This window comes from Procambarus clarkii, chromosome 94 (assembly GCF_040958095.1).
Source record: "Procambarus clarkii isolate CNS0578487 chromosome 94, FALCON_Pclarkii_2.0, whole genome shotgun sequence".
Taxonomy (NCBI): domain Eukaryota; kingdom Metazoa; phylum Arthropoda; class Malacostraca; order Decapoda; family Cambaridae; genus Procambarus; species Procambarus clarkii.
Window position 1 is genome coordinate 7,712,277 of NC_091243.1, and position 27,678 is coordinate 7,739,954.

Sequence of the window (27,678 nt, forward strand, 5' to 3'; positions counted from 1 at the left end):
GTCAATCGCCTAACACAATCGACTTGAGAATGGTCCAGGACGGACCGAAATGTCGTCGTCCTTTCACCTTCTAGTGTGTGTGGTCTGGTCAACAGATTCTAGCAGTCTATCATTTCCGTCAACACTTGGTGTAGTGGTTAGCACACTCGCCGGCGAATTACAAGCCGACCCGAGTTTGAACCATGGACAGATGAATGACTGGGCACAGTTCCTTCACCGTGTGTCCCCGTTCCCCTAGCAGTAACTCGGGACCTGGATGTAAACCTATTATAAGAATCTTGTTCTGGGAGCATTAACTGCGCTGAATAGCCCTAACCATTTCCAGTGCCTGACCTGAGGCCTACATCTCAAATTGCACAATTCCAAACAACTCAAGTACTTCAACCACCACATTTAAATTAACAACTAATCAAAAAAAACCACTGATCAGTTCCATCAGTAGAAATAATACTATTATTAACAATCCCACACATAACAATAATAGGGATTATATCCAACACATCAACAATTAGACCACAATACCGGAACTCCCACACCCACCCGCGGGACCTCCTTAGTTCCGGGACGGCCTTGTTTACCAGCCCGACCCTCATTACCGCGGGACAAGTTAAGGATGCCTCCAGAGCGGTGAGGAGGCGGCGCGAGGACCCTGATGTCCTCTTAGCCAGCCAGCCAGCCAGCCAGTCAGGAGGAAGACGGGCATTAAAAATTCGGGCGGTCAATCGATGTCTCGACAATTATAGGAGTCGACCACCGGAGGCAGCGTGGTCCACGCGCTCCGGTCCCCAGCTGTCATGTCCTCAACGTGGACCCTCCCTCCCTCCCTCACGCCTTCTCTCCCTCACGCTCTCCCTCACTCACTCCCTCACATCCTCACGCCCTCCCTCCCTCACATCCTCACGCCCTCCCTCCCTCACATCCTCACGCCCTCCCTCCCCCAGGGGCGTGTACACACACGCACAGATGAAGATAGAAGCAGAAGTTGTAATGAGGAGCTTCAGTAGAAGGCCTGCTATACGGGACCTACCCACAGATGGGATCTGTCATATAATTACATGACCACGCGTTCATTCTCTCTCTCTCTCTCTCTCTCTCTCTCTCTCTCTCTCAGCCTTATCTGATCCACACCTTCACTCTTCCGAAAAAACTCAAACACGTGGCGGCGTTCCTCGACGTTCATATGGCGTTCTACGACGTTCCTGCGACGTTCTACGACGTTCCTGCGGCGTTCTACGACGTTCCTGCGGCGTTCTACGACGTTCCTGCGGCATCGCCTACAGAAACCATCTCGATCACCCTCTCAGGGTTGAAGCAGCACACGCAACCAACAGGAATGGCCTCTCATGATTAACTTAATATTAAATTAATATTCTGGTGATTAAATGTAAACCATTAAATTATCAGATTGAGAAAAATCCGTGGGAGCCATAAGCAGGATTCGAACCCGCACACTTGGAACTCCCAAGCGCACGCCCTAGACCACTACACCGCGACATGGCCAAAAGCATCGCAACCTGTGAAACTTGCGACTTGAATCCTCTATGGGGGGGGGGTACCGAGGCTTCCACAGAAGCCCAATCAGGGGGTTTCACGCACTGCCCCTTCCCCTCCCTCATGCAGTCAAGCTGTGGTCCAGGGTTTCCACCTCCGATTGATTGATAAAGATTAAGCCACCCCAAGAGGTGGCACGGGCATGAATAACCCGTAGGTTCTATCTCCAATGCTTCACTTCAAATGGATTGACTATACAGAATACGAAAACAGTGTTAGAGGAGACGGGAGACATCTCCCGTCACGCAGGGTGCAGTCGCACCTCCATAGATCTCCAGTATCAGCTCTTGATACTGGTAATGGCTCAAAAGGGCCACCACTTGCGGGCTATTCATGCCCGTGCCACCTTTTGGGTGGCTTAATCTTCATCAATCAATCAATCTGTTGGAGGATAGGTTTTCTTAACCCATCCTCTAACCAATACATCCCAAATCCTTTTTGAGATGTATGGGGGGTTTTGAGGACGGTGGAGGGGAGTGTGAAGTCACTTGTGGATGGGGGATGAAGTACACGATTCATGGGACGAGGGGTGGGGGTGTGTGTGGTCTGTGGGGGTACATAATGGGGAGTGGGGGGTTATGAGTGATAGGGAGTGTGTGGGGGGTTATGGGGTGTAATGGGGAGGAGGGAGGGAGGGAGGTGGGGAGTTAAGGAAAGGGGGATAGGATGCAAGAGACAGCAGATGTGCGCTAGGCAGCTGGGAATTGCTGGGATCATAGTAATTACTCCAGTGATGCTGCCTCTTCACGTGTGTGTGTGTGTGTGTGTGTGTGTGTGTGTGTGTGTGTGTGTGTGTGTGTGTGAGAGTGTGAGTGCATGTATGTTTTTGCACCAGAGGTGGTAACCTCATACCTTTATATATATATATATATATATATATATATATATATATATATATATATATATATATATATATATATATATATATATATATATATATATATATATATATATATATATATATATATATATTTATTTATATAAATAAATTACACATAATAACAATAGGAATATGGACCGCACATCTACCTGTGTCTACTCTCAGAGGCTTCGCACTAAACACTGTTCTCCTACCGCCTCTCTCACTCACTTCCCATGTAAATGATCCCCCATCCTGGGAACTCATTCTCGTAAATGACGAGTATTTGGGGGCCCTCAAAACATATCCCTGAGGGCCCTCTCCTCCTGATATCTCTCCCAGCGTTGTGGCTCGTTATCTTATATGTCTTAAGGGCCACCTTATCAACTAGACCAGAACCTGCCGTTGCCTGAATGGCCACATGTGAAATCTGTTGCCAAGGGTGGCCTTGGTCAGAGACCGGGCCGCGGAGACGTTGATTCCCCGAAATCACCGCAAGGTATTCCCTACTCTGTCCCCTGTTCCTTACTAGTCCTTAGCGTCTATATCTATTTTTTTCAGAGACTCGCTACTTATTCTATACTTGCCCTTAGGAGCTATTTTTCCACGTGCTCTCAGCGCTTATTCTCTACTAGCCCTCAGCACCTCTCTTTCACTAGCCCTCAGCACCTCTCTTTCACTAGCCCTCAGCACCTCTCTTTCACTAGCCCTCAGCACCTCTCTTTCACTAGCCCTCAGCACCTCTCTTTCACTAGCCCTCAGCACCTCTCTTTCACTAGCCCTCAGCACCTCTCTTTCACTAGCCCTCAGCACCTCTCTTCCACTAGCCCTCAGCACCTCTCTTTCACTAGCCCTCAGCACCTCTCTTTCACTAGCCCTCAGCACCTCTCTTTCACTAGCCCTCAGCACCTCTCTTTCACTAGCCCTCAGCACCTCTCTTTCACTAGCCCTCAGCACCTCTCTTTCACTAGCCCTCAGCACCTCTCTTTCACTAGCCCTCAGCACCTCTCTTTCACTAGCCCTCAGCACCTCTCTTTCACTAGCCCTCAGCACCTCTCTTTCACTAGCCCTCAGCACCTCTCTTTCACTAGCCCTCAGCACCTCTCTTCCACTAGCCCTCAGCACCTCTCTTCCACTAGCCCTCAGCACCTCTCTTTCACTAGCCCTCAGCACCTCTCTTTCACTAGCCCTCAGCACCTCCTTTTCACTAGCCCTCAGCACCTCTCTTCCACTAGCCCTCAGCACCTCTCTTCCACTAGCCCTCAACACCTCTCTTCCACTAGCCCTCAGCACCTCTCTTCCACTAGCACTCAGCACCTCTCTTCCACTAGCCCTCAGCACCTCTCTTCCACTAGCCCTCAGCACCTCTCTTTCACTAGCCCTCAGCACCTCTCTTTCACTAGCCCTCAGCACCTCTCTTTCACTAGCCCTCAGCACCTCTCTTTCACTAGCCCTCAGCACCTCTCTTTCACTAGCCCTCAGCACCTCTCTTTCACTAGCCCTCAGCACCTCTCTTTCACTAGCCCTCAGCACCTCTCTTCCACTAGCCCTCAGCACCTCTCTTCCACTAGCCCTCAGCACCTCTCTTCCACTAGCCCTCAGCACCTCTCTTCCACTAGCCCTCAGCACCTCTCATTCACTAGCCCTCAGCACCTCTCTTTCACTAGCCCTCAGCACCTCTCTTCCACTAGCCCTCAGCACCTCTCTTTCACTAGCCCTCAGCACCTCTCTTTCACTAGCCCTCAGCACCTCTCTTCCACTAGCCCTCAGCACCTCTTCCACTAGCCCTCAGCACCTCTCTTCCACTAGCCCTCAGCACCTCTCTTCCACTAGCCCTCAGCACCTCTCTTTCACTAGCCCTCAGCACCTCTCTTTCACTAGCCCTCAGCACCTCTCTTCCACTAGCCCTCAGCACCTCTCTTTCACTAGCCCTCAGCACCTCTCTTTCACTAGCCCTCAGCACCTCTCTTTCACTAGCCCTCAGCACCTCTCTTCCACTAGCCCTCAGCACCTCTCTTTCACTAGCCCTCAGCGATGTCTGTCATCTTTTTCGCGCCTCACCACACCCATGTTCTCTAGTCAATGCCCAGTATCTTTCTGCAGTCAGTCGTGCTCAACTGTGAAAGGGAGAGCGAGAGCGAGAGAGAGAGAGAGAGAGAGAGAGAGAGAGAGAGAGAGAGAGAGAGAGAGAGAGAGAGAGAGAGAGAGAGATTCCACCTTTCCACTGCCTTTCTGCGTTGCTACACATAGCCTCCTACCAAGCCCCACCATCCCAGCCCTCAACTCCCTTTGAAAAAAATATAAGGAAAGTGTGTAAAAGAAGAATGATGGTAGGTGCAAGAGAGGGAAGAAGGGAAGGGAAGGGAAGGGAAGGGAAGGGAAGGGAAGGGAAGGGAAGGGAAGGGAAAGGAAGGGAAGGAGAATAATCAGTAGCCTGTTATGAACACTTTGACGCCACTCCAAATTCGATTAAGCACAAGATGGGCGGATAAGCGTAGCTCATTATTGCCCCGATCTAGTGACAGGGCAGGAAGGAGCTCCAGAAGAGTGGAAATCGTGCCCCTGTTAAAAGGCACGCCGACCTTAGCAGCTCCACACTGACCCCCACCCTGGGTGTTTGCCTGCAGGAATTTAAGGTCCAAAATGCCATTAAATGATTTGGGAAAACACGGCACTCATTTATTAGGGGATGAAATAGCACTTAAATTGGTGGGAAAGAGGAAGGAATGCTCGTATGTTACGGCTACCTATGCTTTAAGCGCACGTTATGCCCTTAAGCGCACGTTATGCCCTTAAGCACGCTGTAGGAGTTGTTACAGTGTCTCAACTTAGGGCTTACTAAGGGTGGTGATCAGTGATGATGGAGATTGGATTCTTGCTACTGCTTCTACTGCTTACCAGGGGTCATACGACCATCCTCACCCCCCCCCCCTTGCTCACTACTCTAAGGTACTGCCAACACCAGCTCTCCTACCCTGAGGTAATAACCCCACCCCAAGGTATTGACCCCACCCTGGTGTAATAACGACCCCAGAATGTTATCCCGCACCCTGCCACCACCCCTCGCCCCCAGGCCTGTCACCACCGGTCACAACTCCGCCGGTCACAACGCCGACGCGCCTGACCAGTCATCACAGACGCCTCAAGTGGTGACGGAGGTAGGGAAGTGCGTCCCAGTAGTGATGCTAGGAGGACTATGTGGAGGAGGCGAGGTTGGAAGAGGAGGAGCTGGGAGAGGTGAGGGAGGAGAGGCTGGGAAAGTTAAGGGATGAGGAGAGGCAGGGAGGGGTGAGGGAGGACAATAACAGTAAGAGTGAGAGAACAGAAACTAAGTGGGAAAGTACAAGATATGGAACGCTGGTAGGGCGCTATGGGAGAATAAAGGAATGACGGCCGGGAGGGAAGGAGATAAAAACGTACGGAAGTAGGGACGAAGGCGGTGAAGGCGGAAACGAGAGAAAAGGGGCTAGGAAGAGAAAAGACAGCCGAGAAGACATGGACGGCAAGCATCAGCATAAAAGGAGAGAGACAGAAGGAGAGAGAGAGAGAGAGAATACAGAAAAGAACAGCCCGATCCTCCAATGCATCCCCTCATTCTTTCCCTACATTTGGTGGTCTGGCTAGAGTTAAGACACGCACTCAGCTGACCACACCAGTGATTACTGAACGGACCCATCCCAGGCGCTGCTCGTATCAACGTCTCTACCACAGTTTACACGTCAATTTTGCCTATGTGGGGTCCCAAGGAGACGCAGGGGGCGCAGCTCCCTTGATAACTCGCGTTCCGTTGACTACAGAGTACAAGAGTTCAAGAGTACAAGGGAGCTCGACAGAGTAGAGACAGGAGAGAGAGAGTGAGGCAGGAGATAGAGAGAAACTGACAGGCATAAACTAATCATGTTGTTAAAGATTTAGCTACTCAGGACGAAGTGTCCATGTAGCACGGGCTATGGTGAGCCCATAAAAACTAATCAGTTAAGCTTCTACTATAAACCCGTCGACCACATGCTCTGCTACCCTGGACAGCTGACCACAGCATAAGCTGACGCGTTAAGCTGAAATAATCCATCAGCAGCGGCTTGAGTTATAAGATATGAGAAACTATTCTTAGCAGCCTTAGACTCTCTTACACCTGAGAATCAGTAACAGTTCACGGAAATGAGACATATATAATATATTATATTATATTATATTATATTATATTATATATTATATATTATATATATATATATATATATATATATATATATATATATATATATATATATATATATTATATATATATTTATATATATATTTATATATATTTATATATATATTTATATATATTTATATATATATTTATATATATTTATATATATATATTTATATATATATTATATATTATATTATATATTATATTATATATATAAACCCATTTAGTTTTAAATGTACTTAAATATTAAATAATACCTGTATAGGAGCTGTGTTACATCTACTAGCAATTTATCGCGTCAACTGCCTGGAGCTAGAGGCATTCACTTTTAAATTTTAGTAAAATCTCTGTCAGATTACATCCCTGGACGCACACAGCTACAGGGAACACACAAGCCATCCGGACGAGGAGCGCTTTAAGCCACAAAGAAGACTAATAAACGCGGCTCATTTGGGGGGAAACTTGCCTGAAACGTGATCGTAATTCTCCTATTCTCAGTTGGTCTTAACTGGTCTCGTTTTGTCTTACCTGATATTTGTATTTCTTTGGTCACAAATGGCCTAGAATATGTTATATATATCTCCCTAGACCAGACAATTCCCACCTGTTCTGATTACCGTATGGTCTCGGTGTCGGTCTCGGTCGGTCTCTCTCTCTCTCTCTTTCTCGGGCCGGGTTAGCAAGGCTATTTACAGTAGCTGCTGCTCCACAAACTACCGCTGTTTATGCTTCTGTCGACCCAGCGATCGTCAGCGTTATTACCCACTACTTCAATTGGTTTACAAGTCAGGTAATCACCTTGGTAATGACTCAAAGTGTGTGATTATCTGTCATTAACAGCTCGTCAGTTTTGATTGTTTCAGAGTTACTGAAGCGTGATGGATACCGTTCCCTGGAGGACGAGGAATTCTTACTGGAATTGACCTGGAAAGGATATTTTCTCTATCCATAAAGTCTCGAGTTTATTAAATATATTCCCCTATTTTCGTATTTTAAGAAATACACATTTCATAGAAAAATGACTTTGCTTTTAAGGGAAATATATTCTTTGAATGATCGTCGTAGAATTGGAAATTCTCAGTTCGACCCTTTCTATCAGCCAGGACCCTTTTTGTGTGTTATAGAGGATCATAACACTGCCGCGGGACCTGTGAAGCGAAGCAGACTGGAAAAGTATTTGGATCGCTTTTCACGGGGCATTGAATTCTCTCCTGCCACTATGGTCGAGCACATTATTCCCCGCCGACCTGATGCTTTATATCCGTCCACCGTGGCTGGGGAACACAAATACTTTTGAAGAATTACGTCACCAGGTTGGCAGAAATATTTTTTTTTCCCCGCACGGCACATCTTGAAAAGAATTTCTTGTGTACATTTTCCACTCTTGTGCATCGTTTGTACATAGCTTTTGGGAAACAGTTCTTGGAAGAGGACCCTTGAGATAACTTCTCGCGCTGCGTTGAAATCTCTCATTCGTATTCCATTGAAAGACTAACTTTCATATTGTAGGAGAACAAAATTATTTCAAGAAGCGAAATGGAGCAGAATAGGAAGAGTTTTTTCTCGAAGAATTTCAGACTGGAACTGCGGGTTGCTTACCAAGTGTTGTGATGTGTGGTCGGGAGCCCCTAGAGGCGGGCTTTGTTGTGTAGGAGAGTTGAGGGCTCACTACGGAGTGGGTCCCCGGCCACATTGTTGTCAGCGTAGAGTCCGCCCCTTCTGCTCGCCCTTCACGTGTTCTTAGGCGCCTCACAAGAGACACACTGATCGAAAAAAATATATGGAACCGTGTCAAATTTCACTTCATTGTATGTGAACGTGTGCTGGGCGACGTTATGGTCCTGTGCCCACCACTGGTCGACTGTCTCTCCTCGTTAGTCTACCAAAGCAGCGTATGATTGAAAAACGATAGGCAGATGCAGGCAGACCAAAACACATAAGAAACTACTCCAACCCCCCCTATATCACCTACCACATTGACCGTGGGATGGGTGGCCATTGACGTTCTTCACGAGAGCTTTTGTGTGGATGACAGTGTTATAAAGCGTCCTTTGATTACGTATAGATTTGAAGACGGTTTTATTTATTTCTTACTCCTTGTATGAACGCTTACACTGGCCGGGGTGTGGGGGAGGCACATCCCAGAGGACCTTCGCTGGTGAACAAATCCCCACGGGGCTGTGATGAACAAATCGCTCGTGTTGTTGTTGTAGATTCAGCACAGGCTATGGTGAGCCCGTGGTGGACTTACCTGGCACAGGAGCGGGGCTGTATGTGAAAGAGCAATGGTTGTCATTGTGTAGTGTGATAAGGGCTCTGCTGATTGAGAAAGATACTCAAACTATGTTTTGATCCGTGAATTAGCGTGAAGTTGACTAACAGAACAAGAGGAATGATCTTGAAATTTCCACGTTACTATATGCAATTTTTAGCGCATTTACGAATTGCAAATGCACAAATTAATATATTAATCGTTTCTGAACTCTGCAGAGGGTGCTTGCCATGTTATCATTTGATTATCCATGGAAGTTAGCTGAAATCGTTCAACGAATGGTGTCAGTTGTAGGGTAGGCAGCAACGTATTGTGTGTAGTAACATCAGGGGATAGTGTGAGGATAGTGCGGGCAGATGGATAGGTGGGGGCGATGGCAGACAGGGCATGTGGTGGTATGGGGGAGGCCGGCTGCTGTCGGGAGGGCAGCAGGTGATGGTAGTGTGAGGAGGCTGGCAGGTAGTGGGGAAGGGACGATGGGTGGGGGTGGTACGGACAGGAGGTGACGGGTAACGAGCTATCGAACCCGTCCCAGGAAGACACCTACACAATACACCGGAAAATGGGAGAGATGTACCTACTCCTCTTCCCCTCACTATTTATCTCTATCTCTTAAAATTAGGAGCTGTCCATTAGTTAAGAGAGAAACTTCTCCCACCCGCGCTCTCTCTCTCTCTCCCCCTCTCTACTCTATATATATATATATATATCTATCTATTTTCCTCTCTCTCTTTGCGAGGCCCATTCTGTAGTATATAGACCCAGTGTGGAACCCCGAACGATGATAATGGAAATAAACCCAAGAAATGATAAAATCCAGAGGTATCCAACGCGGCACGTACTAGAACTAAAAGGATTAAACTACGGGGAAATGCTAAGGCAGATGAACTTCACACCACTTTAAGAGGGATATAATTAAGGAGACGTGATAACGACATACAAGATTCTCAAGGAAATTCATAAGGCTGATAAAGCAGATGCTGTCAGTAAATCAGAGTAACAAGGGGACATAGAAGGGAAACTTGAGGCACCGACGAATTAGGTGTATGGTAGAAAGAATTTTTTTTTTGAGTGTAAGAATAGAAAGAAGATGGATTGTGCTGGAGACAGAAGATAGACAGCAGAAGTTAACACAATTGATTCAAAATTAAACCTATCAAAGAAACAGTTTAGTGAGAGCATATCCATCCACATATCGTCTTACAGGTATATATATGTGTACACATAGTTCCGGGCACCCGTTGCTCCGGGCACCCGTTGCTCCGGGCACCCGTTGCTCCGGGCACCAGTTGCTCTGGGCACCAGTTACTCTGGGCACCCGTTGCTCCGGGCACCCGTTGCTCTGGGCACCCGTTGCTCCGGGCACCCGTTGCTCCGGGCACACATGGCTGTGGAGATAACATCTGTAATATCTTCAGCGCACCCACCACCGTTGTTAAAGTCTTCCGTATAATTGAGTATGGTGTTGTAGGGAGTGGTGTGGGAGAGAGTGCAACATAGCCATACTGTTGAAGCTCTCTTTATTTCCTTGTCATCCACTTGGGCAGGACGGTAGAGCAACGGTCTCGCTTCATGCAGGTCGGCGTTCAATCCCCGACCGTCCACAAGTGGTTGGGCACCATTTCTTTCCCCCCGTCCCATCCCAAATCCTTATCCTGACCACTTCCCATTCACCTGGGCTCTAGGAGATTCGAACCCTGGATCCCCACGCGTGTGTGAGGCCAAAGCTCCATCGAACGAGGTATTAAGTGGTCTTAATAAAATAAATTCCCTTTCATTAAATTAGGGAAAAGCCAGAAAAATAAGTTTATTACCACGGAAGTGTGAATGGCAATTTATATTGGTCAACTACCTGTGCATGGGAGTAGTCTCTGTTGTTGTTCTTTTGTTTTGTTTTTTTTATTATTTTCTACCACAGACGTGGCCAGACATTTACAATGCTAACCAGCATATATACATTTTCTTCTGTCCTCCATGGACAGGGTTAGAGAAGTAGTAGTCTCTGTGACAGACGCCTCTTTCGGAGCACCGCTCCTGTGCCAGCTAAGTCCGCTGTGGGCTCACCATAGCCCGTGCTACTCGGAACTTGTTCCGAGTAGCTGAATCTATAATAACAAGCGCTTCTTCATTCTGAGGTTATGTCCGGAGGGGAGAGTTCTAGGGATCATCTCTAGTCGTTCCCTCGTGACCCATGTCGACACAAGAGCGGCTTGAACGAGTGTCCGGGAAAAGGTTGACGAGGTTCATAACGACCCGGACAGAGATACTGTGACGGGGGAAAATCGTTTACGTGAAAGGCGAAACCTCTCTCTTTCTCTGTCTCCATCCAGATGCTGGACAAAGGGGGATCAGTGGCTAACAGATCAGCGTCAGTTACTATTGTTTCAGTGTTTGGGGGGGGGATATGGGGAGGGGTAGTCGACAGGACTTCCACCTCTTTGTGGATCGGGGTGCTGGGTGGGTAGGGGAACCTCCGACGAATACCTCATGTTATGTAGCCTAAGCCGTTGCCCCTGCCTATACCCACACCTCAACCCCACCACATCCACTATACACCCACCACATCAACTACACACCCACCACATCAACTATACACCCACCACACCAACCACACACCCACCACATCCACTATACACCCACCACATCAACTACACACCCACCACACCAACTATACACCCACCACACCAACCACACACCCACCACACCAACTACACACCCACCACACCAACCACACACCCACCACACCAACTACACACCCACCACACCAACCACACACCCACCACACCAACTATACACCCACCACATCAACTACACACCCACCACACCAACTACACACCCACCACACCCACCACACACCCACCACATCAACTACACACCCACCACACCAACTATACACCCACCACACCCACCACACCCACACTCATTCCTGTGTCTGGCATAAAGACGGGCGATGCTTTCCTCAATCGACAACGTTTGAAACAACTCGAGTTTTAATTTGCGGGGCACAAACTTAGCTTATATGTTCTGTACCCACCATCGCGGCCGTGATGAAGGCCGCGAGAACCGAAGGTCCCATGCAAGTCTTCGCCCAAAAATACACGAAATTGGAAATCCGCTCGAGACGGATGACGGGTGAGGGCTATAACATGTATCCCGTCAAGTGAGTGGACGGGCGGAGGAGGGAGCACCGACCTACTGCCTTTGTTTTGATAATGAAAACAGCCGCGGTGTTGTGGGGGGGCTACGGTCACTATCATGTAGGGTATACGTGATAGTGGCCGCGATAGATGATACGTGATAGATAGAGTATCCGAAGACGTGGGCTGGAATGCATCATGCTTCGAAAAGATCTTGTAAAGAGCCTATTTCTGTTAGGGGGCCCACATGGGTTTGGCGTGGGTCTGTGTAAAGTGTGGGTTTTATAAGATTATGGAAGCCGTATGTGGGTGTTAGGGTTATGAGAGCGAGTGTGTGGGGAGGGGGGTATGGGTGTGGAAGGGAGGGGTATGGGTATGAGTGAGAGGGGGGTATGGGGGTATGGGTGGGTGTTCTTGCGCAAGCGTCAGCCCCCACCCCTCTCTACAGCCCCACCTGGCAACGTGAGTCTACAGTCCTGATGGTCCTACAGCTGCTGCTCCTGCTTGTAATCCTGACACTGCTTTTACAACAGCTGCTGTTGTTTCTGTTGCTTCTGCTGCTACCTCTTCTGGCGTTGGCACGACTCCATACTCAAACTTGCTTCTCCAGCATTAAAACGAATTCTTGCGCTGCTGTTATGTGTTGTGATGAAGAGCCGCGTGCCGGGCTGTAAACAGCCTCCAGCATCCAGTTACACAGCAGATGCTGGCCAGGTCGCGGCGGACCTCCACACACTGCCCAAGCTGTAGTGTAGAATATCCCTCCAGCGGATCATCTCCCCCTGGATGTCTGCCCCGCTCAACACATGTCCCTCTGGGCCCCAGCTCCCCCTTCCTCAGTGGGGGTAATCTAGATCTATCGGAGCAGATCTATCGTTAGCAGATCTATCTGTCTGCTAACTTTTGATTTCTAATGGCTATCTTTGTTGGTTATGGTCTTACTTGCCGAGGAATACAAAGTGTTAATACAAAATATTTGTGTTACAATGTATTGAATAATAATTATTATAATAATTAGTACAATTAATTTATTATCACATCGTTATCATAAACATATCGTTATCATATTCTCATACATGTCCTCCATAGCCTGGGGGTGATAGGAAGACATTTCCATTAATTAGTTATTCAGACAAGAAGCCCCAAGACGTGTCCCCTGACAGGTATACCTTCCCCCCCAAGACGTGTCCCCTGACAGGTATACCTTCCCCCCCAAGACGTGTCCCTGACAGGTATACCTTTCCTCCCGCAGGTGGCGACCGTCCGCGAGGACTTCGACGACCTGCTGAAGGCGCTGCCGGAGGGAACAGTGGCTGGCACCCCGACCTCCCCGCCGGGGACGCCTGGCGAGGTGGGTACACTATGCAGTAATGACTGTTATTGTTATATTGTCGAGGGGCCTGTCGGCTGAGTGTACAACGCTCGGGATTCGTAGTCCTAAGGTTCCGGGTTCGATCCCCGGCGGAGGCGGAAACCAATGGGTAGAGTTTCTTTCACCCTGATGCAACTGTTCACCTAGCAGTAAATAGGTACCTGGGAGTTAGACAGCTGCTAAGGGCTGCTTGCTGGGGGGGGGGGTAATAAAAATAAGGCCTGGTCGATGATTGGGCCTCAGGGACGCTATGCCCCGAAATTATCTCAAGATAACCTCAAGATAGTATAAAGGGGGCTGTGGTGGGTGGGGTAGAGGTAGGTTGCATGCCGGTGATGCATGGTCTAGCACTGGTCTCACGTAGGTTGTGTATAGGCTTTTTAAAGAAATCGTCGTTTTATATCCTAGAGGCTATCCTATGGCTCTGCAAATTGTTCATTTACTGCTGATATTATGGTGCTTGTGTGTGTGTGTGTGTGTGTGTGTGTGTGTGTGTGTGTGTGTGTGTGTGTGGAGCTGGAGTGGTGAGGCCTGTGTGTTGTCCTCTCTGGGTGGGAGGGGCAGGGGGGGGGGAGGACAAGCTCCAGTGAGGGAGGACAATCACCAGTGAGGGAGGGAGGACAATCACCAGTGAGGGAGGGAGGACAATCACCAGTGAGGGAGGGAGGACAATCACCAGTGAGGGAGGGAGGACAAGCACCAGTGAGGGAGGGAGGACAATCACCAGTGAGGGAGGGAGGACAATCACCAGTGAGGGAGGGAGGACAAGCACCAGTGAGGGAGGGAGGACAAGCACCAGTGAGGGAGGGAGGACAAGCACCAGTGAGGGAGGGAGGACAAGCACCAGTGAGGGACGGAGGACAAACTCCAGGGAGGGGGGTGAGGTGGAGGTGAAGGCTGCCAGGAGAGGGAGGGGCGAGGAGAGATGCGTCATGGCAGGTGATGGAGGCAGGTGTCATTAATTAGACGAGACGTGTGGCGGCGGTGACGACGACAGTGACGGTGACTGTGACAACAACAGTGACGACAACAGTGACGATGACGGTGACTGAAAGTTCCTCGATTATTCAACAGCAAAACGACGGACTAGTTGACACCGAATAGTTGACAGCTGCTGTCCCTTACGCTGACAGCATCATTCCCTCCCCCCACCACCACCACCACCACCTCCCCAGCACCCCACCCAGGGGTCGTCCCCCCCTACCCCCCCACCCAGGGGTCGTCCCCCCTACCCCCCCCCCCCCCACCCGGGGGTCGTCCACTACATACACCGCACAAACACAAAGCCGAGACTTTTAAGTCCCCAGAAACATTCAAAATTTGCAGAAGTTATTTAATTTCTAATGAAAGGCAACGACCGAGCGATAGTCATCCGGCCTCGTCCGAGCCCACTGGTCCTTCTCGGCATGAATGATATTGTATTATTTTTGTATAATACAATATAAGAGTCCGTAAGTCTGTAGGAAAATGGTTGAATGGGGCATGAACGACTGCATGGGCGTCAGCGGACCCACACATAGTATAGGTTAGGTAATAATTGTAATTACGAAGCAATAACATGCTTATCTTAAGATACTAACAAGGTTAGGTAAGGTCGGTGTTTTCTATGAATCTTTTTAAGGGTATCTATTATGTTAAGTATGTCACCTATGCACATATTTAATAAGTCAATATTGACTTATTAAATTTGCGAGAACGGGTTGCATATATACTCCCAGGAGAGACTACGGGAATTAAATCTCACGTCGCTCGACGACAGAAGAGTTAGGGGGAACATGATCACCACATACAAGATTCTCAAAGGAATTGATAGGGTTGATAAAGACAGTTTAACACAAGGGGCACACGCATTAGGGGACACAGGTGGAAATTGAGTGTCCACATGTGCCATAGTGACATTAGAATTTATATTTTTTGTGTCATAGTAGTTGTCAAATGGAATGCATTAGGCAGTGATGTGGTGGAGGCTGACTCCATACACAGTTTCAAATATAGATATGATAGAGCCCAGTAGGCTCAGGAACCTGTACGCCAGTTGATCGACAGCTGAGAGCCGGGACCAAAAAGCCAAAACTCAACCCCTGCAAGCACAACTAGGCGAGTACAACTACACACACACACACGCTACACACTTGTGCACACAATACACACACACACACACTACACACTATATACACTACACACACACATCCAAACCATACAGACGATGAGTCACAATAACGTGGCTAAAGATACGATAACCAATCCACACACCACACAATCGACTTGAGAATGGTCCAGGACGGACCGAAACGTCGTCGTCCCTTCACCTTCTAGTGTGTCGTCTGGTCAACACACACACCAGAAGATGTGGAGAGGACGACGACGTGTCGTTCCGTTCTGAACCATTATCATATCACTCAGGCTTCTCATCCTTCAAGCTAGTATTGAGAGAGAAAAAAAAATTCGGAGCTCCCCATGTTACGAGACAGGAAGGCTGTGTAATTAGCACCAATTACCCTGTCTCGACGGCTTGTGCACCATCACCATCAACAACAGTTTAGTCGGTCATTAATGTAATCACCTTGACCTTGGCTGGAAACTTACGCATAATTTACGCTTATCCATGATTTCGTTCTTATCTAGAACACGCGTTTGTGCTCGACTGATGCGATTATTAATATATATATATATATATATATATATATATATATATATATATATATATATATATATATATATATATATTATATATATATATATTGTGTGTGTGTGTGTGTGTGTGTGTGTGTGTGTGTGTGTGTGTGTGTGTGTGTGTGTGTGTGTGTGTGTGTGTGTGTGTGTGTGTGAGGTGGTGTGCTTCGCCCCATACTAACATAGTGAGGAGCCGGGAACCTGCTCTGATTCCTCACAATTTATGTTCGCGCGCATATTTACTATGTATGCCCCCAGAATGAAGCTATTAGCTCTTGGACCCCGCCTTTCTAACCCTCGGTTGTCTAATGTACTGACTCCCGACATAGTTCTATTTTATCATATTTACTACGTATTTTTCTCTCTCGCACACACACATCCCCAGGATGCAGCCCATAGCAGTATATAGGTACCTGGGAGTTAGCAGCTATGTGAACAGAAGCATCAGGGGGGGAATGAAACTCTGCCTATTTGTTTCCGCCTCCACCGGGAATCGAACCCGGGCCGTTAGGACTACGCTCCCTAAACACTGTGTACTCAGCCGAGTACAACACTGTGCACTCGGCTCCCTGTGTGTATGCGCACTCGCGTGCACGCGTGCGTATCTATGTGTGATAATTTATGTGCATTATTAGATGTGCTAATAGGGTCAAGCAATAATTCCCTGGTCCCACCATTACTTCTGATCGGGAAATTCACGTTTCTCACCGTATTTAATTTTAGAAGTTATTAACTGAAGGTGCCTCAGCGGCCTCCTCGTACAGTCCGTTTCGTTTACTGGTGATTCCTACCAGGAAGACGTTATTGGGACGATTAAGTGAGGGGGAGAGTTGAGGGGCGTATGGGCTGGTGTTGGGCTCTGCGTGAGGGGGAAAAAGTGAGGGGAAGGGGTAGACGAGTGGGCTGTGGGTTGGTATTAGGGCATCCGTGTGAGGGGATGGGGGTGGTGAGGGAGGCAGAGGACAAGTCTACCTCCCTCACCAGCGTCTCGTCTGGTAATTGTCACTTGACCCGTTCAGCAGTTCAGGAATGCTTCACTCTCGCTCGAATGTTTACGAAATACTTTCCCCGCTTGACTATCGTCCCTCATGTTAGTCTGTCCCCCTCCCCCAAGCCTACTCCCCACACCCCCGGCCAGTCCAGTCTCGTCTAGCACCTGCAGGAGCCGTCATGCCCCGCCCCAACACCTGCCTGGCGGAGTCACCAAGGTTAAGCAACACACGCCGTCTCACGGGCGCTCACCCCGGCCTACACCTGCTTCCTCTCTCCTTCAAGTCTTCCACATTTCTCTCCTCTCTCCCTTCTCCTCGGGGCCTCGTAGCCTGGTGGATAGCGCGCAGGACTCGTAATTCTGTGGCGCGGGTTCGATTCCCGCACGAGGCAGAAACAAATGGGCAAAGTTTCTTTCACCCTGAATGCCCCTGTTACCTAGCAGTAAATAGGTACCTGGGAGTTAGTCAGCTGTCACGGGCTGCTTCCTGGGGGTGGAGGCCTGGTCGAGGACCGGGCCGCGGGGACACTAAAGCCCCGAAATCATCTCAAGATAACCTCAAGATAACCTCCTTACACATTTAATCTTAGCCTACTTTTCCTCTCCTCCCCGTCTTCCCAAAATGTGTTTCACATTTTATCCTTTATATAACTGTCAACCTGATTCTCTCCATCTGTGTTCCTGCCTTCCTCCCATCCTCTCTAGGCTGCCGACACCTGCCGATGGTGATTGGACAGCGGGTCACTTCAGTAGACCAGCAGTTAGCTGGTCGAATTAGCCGAAATGGGCATTCTATACAAAAATGAAAATGTAATTAAAATCCCTAACCTAATATGTTCCAGCTAGCCAAGGCCTAAAATATACTGTATTAGGCAGAATATAATACATATATGTGCTATACTAGGCCTAGGAATGTTAGTTTGGTTTTGTCTTTCTGTTCCCTCGACAAAATTTATAGTAAACAAAGGTGAAATGAGACGAGGACAACGAGAGCAAGAGAGTAGGGCTACTAGGGCAGGAACACTAGGGCAGGAACACTAGGGCAGGACAGGGCCTGCCCAAGGGTATGGGGGAGGGGGGGGGTACACACTGCGAAGGACAGCGGCCGCCTGCGTCCCTAACCAACACCTGCCGCAGAGGAATGGCGCCCCGCCGCAGGCAGCCTAGGCCACCCGCTGCCTGTCGCCGCTCACTGCGACGACGAGCAAAAGAACCCGTAGGAAGAAGTAACAGAGAGAGAGAGAGAAGGAGGGAAAGTGAAATAGGAGATGGGGAACACGAAATAATATACAAATAGGAAATTTAAACGACAGAGGAAATTAACAAAGGCTAAATAATATATATGAACATACATATGTTACTAGTTTGTTCATACGCAAATGAGTACCAAATGTTTTGCGGACTTGCGGTAGCCTACAGAGTAGTAAGAGTACTGGTACTTGAACAGATATTACCCAAGTAGAAGCCATGGCTGTAGTAATGGTGGCTGGGGCAGGAGCAGTGCGAACAGATGCCCTTGCACCGAGACCCGACACTAAACCTATCGTGTTCTCCCGCAGAAGTCTGAAGCAGGAGCCGCGGCAGCGTCGTCGACGAGAGGAGTGGCTGCGGCAGTGGCTCGCGCCGCCCAGCTGCGTCAGGAGCAGCGTGTAGCCGCCCTGGAGCAGCGGGCAGACAGCCTCGACTTCGCCCTCACCCGCGCCCAGAAGAAGGTAAGGATCCACTAGTCTACCTTAAGGTCTATCCAGCACCTCTGATTTAATGCAAAGTGTTTTGTACGCTGTTTACCTCAAATTCTTGAGAATATCGGTCCCAATTAAGGCGGGATTGAAATTGAAATGTTGTTGTTTAAGATTCAGCTTCTAGGAACAAAAAGTTCTAAGCAGCACGGGCTATGGTGAGCCCGTAGTGGACTTACCTGGCACAAGAGCGGGGCTGTAACTGGAATTGAAATGAGTTCATTGAGGTATAAATACATACAAAGGGGTGAGATGGCTCAAACTATTCTCACCCCGTTCAGTACAACTAAAGAAAAATAGTTCTTATAGTTGGTATCAGTAGTTTACCTACATCGGGTTAATTCGAAACAAAAACAATAAATTGTATTTGTGAAAAGTAGAAATATAAAGTAGAGTGAATGGTCGCCAGAAGCTGAAAAGTCCTGTAAATGCTACACGAATCTTACCCAAGCATTTAGAGACCACAGAAGGTCCACTCACACCACACCACACGGTTGAGAGGCGAGACCGAAGAGCTAAAGCTCAACCCCCGCTAGCACAACTAGATGAGTACACGATGGCACAGTTTTAAGCTCACCAACTTCAAGTTCAACTGAACTTAATATTATCCAGCTTCAATCTCCCCCAAAGCCTCAGTGTTGAAAGGGTAGGAGGATATACCATCCTCTCAAAGAGGTAATAAATCCATGAAACTATGATACAATCAAAACCGCAAAAATTCTAAATTTTCTATGCGAACTATAAAATTTCTAGTTCGCACTAAACTATGCGAACTAAGAGAGAGCCCCGTGAGTAACCATCCCCCGGCCCTCTGCTCTTGACTGCCCCGTATAAAATAATAATATATGCAAATATTTCAGACAATAGCAAATCACACACTTTCAGTAATATGCAAATGAAGTGTAAGATTCTATTGAAATATAAAATATTGCAAAGAATTATGACGCATTCTTATGCCCTTTGAGATATTTTAGAAATTATCTAAAAATATCACAATTACATTGATTTGCTTTGCTGAATTTGATTCATTTATGTATTAAGTGTATTAAGTTCTCTCCGCAGATTTGGGTCGCACTCCTAATATATCTTATTTCTCTTCGCAGTTGTCGTCGTTCTCGCTTGGCTCAGGAGTCGAGGAGCGAGTTGCGGAACTGGCCGAGGCGGAGCGCCAACTGGAAACAAAAGCCGAGGCGGCGACGACCGGAGTAGGAGAAGTGAGGTCGTCCTCGGTAAAGCTTCTGGCCGCGCTGGAGGCTCTGGAGGCCCGGATGGAGAAGGAGGTGGCGGAGGTCAAGCAAGAGGTGGCCAAGATGGAGTTCACGGTGGCCCAGACGGCGGCGGAACGACAGAGTGGCCAGCAAGACGCTCGCGCAGCCCACGACGACACCTCCGCCTTACGCTCGGACCTACAGGGCGTGTCGCGACACCTCGACGAGATCACCCTCAAGACGGCAGCGCTGGAGGGCCGGAAGCTGGATCACGACATCACTGTCGCGCAGTGCCGCGCCCAGCAGCTGACCTTCGACCTCAGGTTGACGGACACCTTAGGAGCGTCTGCAGCACGTGGAGCGGCGCCTTCGTCGGTCCCACTCCCAGAGGGCGCACCAGCACCATCTGGCGCCGTGGAGGGACTCCGCCGACGATGCGCCGGGAGAAAACAAACGCCGGACGGCGCAGCGCCTCCCCGAGCGGCTAGAATAAGGGCGAGAGAGGAAGGCAGGGAGGACTGTGCCACCATGCCACTCCCACCTTGCCATAGCCTTCATCAATGGCTGCAGCCCAGTAATGCAACTATTCAGAAACTATTACCATAGTTGCACAGACTAAAGTTGCAACCATACCCGTTCTAGCTTCAATCTATCTTCCCAAGCTATAAAGATCTCCATCACTTTCGGATTCCTCTGTACTCCCTTTCTTAAAGATTCCCCGCTCCTACCTCTCTAGTACTCCCTGTTTATCCACCTTTCCAAGTCCTCTGTCTCTCTTCCATCCTCTCTCCCATCACTCACTCCCTCCCTTTCCTCACCGTAGTGCCTGAATGAACGTTTTGGTCACCAGTTCCTAGTCATAGGAGAAATAGGATGAAATATATATATATATATATATATACAATTTTAAAGTTTATAAGATGTATGTCAAATGTGCATTTTCATGCTTATGTCGATGCCCCAGATCCTTGTTTCAACACGTATATAGTTTTAAAGTAGTGCACTACATATACAGTACATATTATTGCTATTCACACAACGAGACGAGTTTGCATGCAATTAGATTAGATTTACTATATAGTATGTATATAACTATTATTGAAGTTATATTTACTCGTAAAACATATGTTAAAGTGAAACACTTACTTTAACGTGATTAATAATAACTGCATTAAACACACACACCCACACACACACCCACACACACACACACACACACACACACACACACCCACACACACACACACCCACACACACAACACCACTACACAATGTGTACCGTCTGTCTGTCTACCCGACAACTTGTTAGGTCATATAACCTTTGACCTCACATAACAGCCATCTTCATGTCCTATACGACCATTCTTCATCGATATGAAACAAGTGTATTTTGGGGCCCCTTAAGCATGATTGTAAATTACAAAAGGTATGTCAGTATTTTACGTAAATCGCGCACGCGCGTGTATGTCTCGTGCCAGTATGTTCAGCATATCCAGTACTTAGTGTGTACATAATAAATTTGTCCAGTGTCCAATCCCTTGTACAGTATGACCAGTGCTTCACTTGTACATCATGTAATGTGATCAGTGTTTTGTATATCTTGAGTCTGTATCGTCCAGGATCTAGTGTGCTCAATACCCAATATCCTGTATATTTGAGGATATACTTTATTCAACTGTAATATTGCATAATTGGACCGAAAATTGTGCACGATCTCCAGCGCCCTGTGTATGTGTACGTGTGCGTGTATGTAGAAGGGCATTTACCATAGATCTCCAAAGAAAATTTGAGTAAGCAAAGACCTGCTCGTGGTTCAGTGTCTTGTTGCATGCCGCCGTCCTTGCCAAAGTTATACCAATCAAATCACAAGGAATCTTGGGAGCCGCAACTTGAGACGTCAAGAGAGCCAGGTCTTTAGTGCCAAGGTCTCTAGTGCCAAGGTCTTTGGTCTGGTTGGCCTTGAATGTGGATTGGCTTCACACATGTGAAGGAAAGGATTGCTGAAAACGGCTGTGTGTGGATAACTCCGGGGGAACATTCAGTGATGACTGTCCCTTGAGTGTCCATATTGAATGGGTTCAGTTGGGTGTACTCTGGGATGTTGTTGTGTGTATATCAACACGCCCTGAAACACTCTTGGGTTAAGCAACATAGCCTGAGAGAGAGCTATGGGGCCCGCAACATGCCCTGCAGGAGACACTGGTGTGGCAAATAGCACAGTTCAGAGCCCTTAATATGACATAAAGTAGTTTTAGGTCTTGTGTGTATTAGAACTTCACCCGTCCAGTAGGGTGTAGCCCTGGGACCATTGAGGGTGCTGCAGGGTGTAGCCCTGGGACCATTGAGGGTGCTGCAGGGTGTAGCCCTGGGACCATTGAGGGTGCTGCAGGGTGTAGCCCTGGGACCATTGAGGGTGCTGCAGGGTGTAGCCCTGGGACCATTGAGGGTGCTGCAGGGTGTAGCCCTGGGACCATTGAGGGTGCTGCAGGGTGTAGCCCTGGGACCATTGAGGGTGTAGCCTAGGAGCTACCGAGAGCGTTGGAAAGCGTAGCCCGGGAGCCAGAGTACCGAAGGTGTAGCGAAAGAACCACAAAAGACTTTGGGTGTCGGTCGCCCGTGTATATAGTGTAGATATCTATGCTCCTTGTAAATAATATTTTTTATATGTGGAATAAAAAATGATCCAGTGGTGGAAAATGTTTATAATTTTCCCCTCGCTTAATGTACTGATAAAAGTATATCTTAACCTCTTGGTCGCCTAAGTGTCGATGCAGGTATTTATTTACGATATATATGTGACAAGTTGAGAGCTTAAAGGACGTTGACAAATAATTCTTATTTAGGTTAGTGTTTGTTGATGTAAAACCGAGCTAGTTGTACTCCCCTAGTTGTGCTTGCGGGGGGTTGAGCTCTGGCTCTTTGGTCTTGCCTCTCAACTGTCAATCATCTGGTGTACAGATTCCTGAGCCTATTGGGCTCTAATCATATATCCACACGAAAACTGTATGTAGTCAGCCTCTACCACATCACTTCCTAATGCATTTAATTTATTAACTACTCTGACACTAAACAAATTCTACAAATTCTTTCTAATGTTTCTATGGCTCATTTGGGCACTCAGTTTCCACCTGTGTCCCCTAGTGCGTGTGCCCCTTGTGTGAAATAATCCTTCTCTTCTCTATTCCTTTGAGAATCTTGTATGTGGTGATCATGTCGCCCCTAACTCTTCTGTCTTCCAGTGACGTGAGGTTTAATTCCCGTAGTTATGTGTGTGCGCGTATGTATAAGAGAAACAACACCATAGCATAACTTAATTTGTAGACGAGGAGATGGAGGGACAGACAGCCCGAGTCCTTACGTAATTACCATACCACCCTCTCCCACAACACCTCTTCCACTACACCCCCACAACACCCTCCAACACCCCACCCCTCCACACACACACACAAGGAACAAGTTAGGTGAGAAGGTGGTGGAGGCCAAGACCGTCAGTAGTTTCAAAGCGTTATATGACAAAGAGTGCTGGGAAGACGGGACACCACGAGCGTAGCTCTCATCCTGTAACTACACTTAGGTAACTACACTTAGGTAATTACACACGCCGGGGATAACGGCAATATCTTAATCAGCCTCGCGCTCAGCTGATAACATAAAACAAAGAGATGCTATCAGCTGGCGACTGTAAACAAAGACGACCGCGTGCGCTATCACTTGATACAAACAGTAAACGCTCAAGTGCTCTCACAGTCGGCTGATACGAAGCGTTTCAGCTGCAGGTGGACCCCATTACTCAGCCCTGACAACTAATCCTTTGTTTAGAGCTTAGTGCTAGCACATCGTGACTCAGTTCACATCACAGGTGCGGAATGTCAGGGGGACAGACCTACTGTGTGTATTATTAACTCTTAGTACTGTTCTGAGAGCCACACTAACGCATAATAATGTCTCTGCGAATCTATGGTTAAGAAGCCTAGGTACATAGTAGTACGCTGCTCCCTCATTCTACACTAGGGATCAAAACCTAGATTAAAGTTTATCTAACATTCCATATCACAGGATGGTTAGTTATACAAGGAATCAGGAGTTATCAGGGGGAAAGCACCAAGCTATTACGACTATATAGCACTTGGAAGGGGTCAGGATAAGGATTTGGGATTGGACGGAGGGGAAGGAATGGTGCCCAACCACTTGGATGGTCGGGGATTGAACGCTGACCTGTATGTAGGGAGACCGTCGCTCTACCGTCCAGCCCAAGTGGTTGGGCATTAGGATAAAATATGAGAGGCGAGTCTAGGCTACTAGCCTGCCCCTGTTACCTAGCAGTAAAATAGGCAACTGGGTGTTAGTCAGCTGTCACGGGCTGCTTCCTGGGGGTGGAGGCCTGGTCTAGGACCGGGCCGAGGGGACACTAAAAAAAAAAATGCCCCGAAATCATCTCAAGATAACCAAGATAGCAAACTCTGGATAGAGCTCAAGAATACCTAATATTCGAGAACATGAAATAGTTACAGAGCTCAAAGCATCTCATGTCATTTGGTCTGAAGTCACTGATAACTGGGCACTCACGAGTATAGTGCTGTAGAGGGTATTCCAGCCCTTGTTCACGCAGTTTACAATTGGAGTGCTCACTGATGCGCTGTTCCTTACCTGTAGCTACTCGGTCGGCCCGAGTACCAGTACACGCCAGGGGATCGCCCAGAGTACCAGTACACGCCAGGGAATCGCCCAGAGTACCAGTACACCCCAGGGGATCGCCCAGAGTACCAATACACCCCAGGGGATCGCCCAGAGTACCAGTACACCCCAGGGGATCGCCCAGAGTACCAGTACACCCCAGGGGATCGCCCAGAGTACCAGTATACCCCAGGGGATCGCCCAGAGTACCAGTACACGCCAGGGGGTCGGCGGAAGTCATGGCTTCCTCCAGGAATCCGAACAAGGAGTCATCCAGGACACAGTACAGTGCATACTCTAGATCACTGGGTCCCAAAGTGAGGGCCAAGGCCCTGCACGGATGGAGGGGTCCTTTTTACAATATATAAGGGGCCATAAGTTAAGGTCATGATACTCAAAGAAAAAATATAATACAATTTATTTTGCATTTTTTGGTTTAATACTTAGAGCGTCTTCATTACACAATGAAAGAGAGGTAACGGCCGTGAAGAGTTTGGCAACCACTACTCTAGATCATTTATAGAGTATTCACCGCCATAATGGAACTCTTGCCTCCTCAAATATAAACCGAAGCTGGAGAACCCTCACCTTCAGAGGTCACGACCTCTCCGTAGGGTGCAGTGGCATCTACACAGATCTCCAGTACTGGCAATGGCTCCAAAAAGCCACCACTAACGGGCTACTCATGCCCGTTCCACCTTTTGGGTGGCGTAATCTTCAATCAATCAACTCTCACCTTAATTCTGAAAAGACTCGTTCGAGGGCGGGGAGGGGGAGGGCGCAGCTGAATTTATCCAAGGGCCACCATATTTAGTGACCTCGTCGGGACCAGGAAGCCGGTGGCTTGTCAAAGCCCCTCCCCCCCATCCCTTTCCATGAGCCATGCTGAAAGCGACGGGGAAGGGTTACAGAAACACAATGGACCCAAAAGCTGAACCCCAACAATAGAAGCTCAGTTACCGTTCACGTGAGCATGTGAATAGGAAAACGTTTTTAAAAGAAAACGTTACTTTGCAAACTTATGGGGCTGACTAAGGAAATTCTAATAAACAAAATATTTAAAATGTATTATACTGACAGGCTATATATAGTACTTTAATATGCCCCCTTATTTTCCATTGTCGGAGACAGAAATGGTTTAGACTAATTTATGCTATTATAGTCATGAAGATTAATCAGCTAGTAATCAGGGCGATTTCGGTCGGGTTTGAGACCTTGACAGGGTGGGAATACTGGGCACCGATCCTCAACTGATCTCTTCTGTTCACTCAGCAGTAATTTAAGACCTGGTTGTAAAATAATTGGTGGATCGTGTTCAATGTAAAACTAGCTGATTGTAAGACGAAATGGGAGCACTAAGCCTGGGTCAAACAGGAGTCCAAAGTCGTAGTATTCTGTACCACCCAAACAAAACATCCAACGACGATTAACCGAGAGAAATAACGACCCTACATTACAAAGTTTGAAATAGTACTTTATTATTAGTATTAACCAAAATACCTGGTTATTCATACTCGTCCCCTGTACTATATGAAGTGATACAAAGCTTGGGTCACGAGTTACCTGTACCGTATGACATTAAAATTCCCCATCTCGCAGGATGCAATATTCTCCACCTTCAAGAACATGAGTGTGGATGGGCAGGAAGGCCAAGAGAGACACTTCAAAATGTTACGCGACTAAAGACCACATTCACTCCAAACACCTACACCACTCAGGCCCGTGCCACATCTTGTGGAGGCGTAATCCTGAATCAATCAATCGAGAGTGGATAGAATTAATTTGCAAAGCTCAGAGTTACGTGTGAGGCGTCTACGGGTCTCTTATGGGCCTGTTCGACTGTTGGTGATCAAAGAGGCATAGAAAGTTAACATATTTTACAGCATTTTTCATGCCGGGAAGTACAGCTGAATGTTATTGCATGTTATGCAACTAATAAGTCGACAAGTTATTATAATGTATTGATATAAATATTGACGTCAGGTTTCAGCAGTTTTCTGAAAAGGTTGCTGAATATTTCAGTGTAAGTTGAATACATCAGGAAAAAATAGTTTTATGCATAATAAAGTTGTATTTCAATAATACTACAATACTCAACAACTTTATCAAAGAGCAAGATGAGCCATATAGGTGAAGAGGAATCATTGCTTCAGGAAAAAGTCTTATAGTTCTGCGCCGAAGTATAAGTCTTCCTCACTTGCTGTTTGTCTTAAGGCCTATCAACCTCTGGAGGGTTATCAAGACCACAACAACAGCTTTTTTTTTTTTGCAGGGATATTCCTGCTGGCAGGGATATAAGCCTCTGGCTGGCCCACTAAGTGTTGCTTGTTTCTGTTTTACTTGGGCTGAGTATGAGTATTTATGACTCGTATGGTCGCTTCAGTAAGATTTTGCCATATGTGTTTAACAACTTCTACTCTGTTGAATCTAAGTTGAAATAATAGCTTACTGACCATCCAGCAAGTATACTATACTTATGAACATAGCCCAGGACTAAAGTAAACTCAGTGATTATGCACCTGGAAATTAGGTACACCTCTTTATACATCCTTTGAGTTTCCTTCGCAATAGACGACCTAGGCGCCCCCCCCCCCCACAGCAGTTATGTTCTCACAATGCTATGTAAACTAATGCAAAAATTTTGGCCTTCGAAATGTAGAATGGATATATACAACAGTCTTTAAAATAAATGAGATTATATTCACAATAGAGATGACAAGTCCTATTGTCTAAATACAAATGCCAAGGAATTTTGCGGTAGAACTTTTCATACCATAATAACAGAGAGATAAACTGAATGGGGAACAGTGATGCCTTCTTATCATTTACTAAATTTTCTCTGTATTAGGAAAACGGACTACTAGTGTTTTCTCATTACCTATTGGTGGTCTAACACCTGAGGTTGATTTGCACGAGTTTGTTATGCAGCCTGTACGACTAGGGGACACAGATGTTTTGCTGTTGATGACACAGGTGCAGTGATGACCCGGGTCTGATGCGACTCGTC

At 47.5% G+C, this 27,678-nt stretch overlaps 1 protein-coding gene across 1 annotated transcript in view; it reads left to right on the forward strand.

The window, feature by feature from the left end:
- Window positions 1-22,694, forward strand: part of LOC123748167 (uncharacterized abhydrolase domain-containing protein DDB_G0269086) — a 64,170-nt gene extending 41,476 nt beyond the window's left edge. The window contains 5 exon segments of the mRNA XM_069319762.1: window positions 13,267-13,365; window positions 18,610-18,762; window positions 19,893-20,336; window positions 20,338-20,457; window positions 20,459-22,694. Coding sequence (XP_069175863.1) covers window positions 13,267-13,365; window positions 18,610-18,762; window positions 19,893-20,336; window positions 20,338-20,457; window positions 20,459-20,485 — 843 coding nt within the window. The 3' untranslated portion in view covers window positions 20,486-22,694.
- The last annotated feature ends 4,984 nt before the right edge of the window (window positions 22,695-27,678 follow it).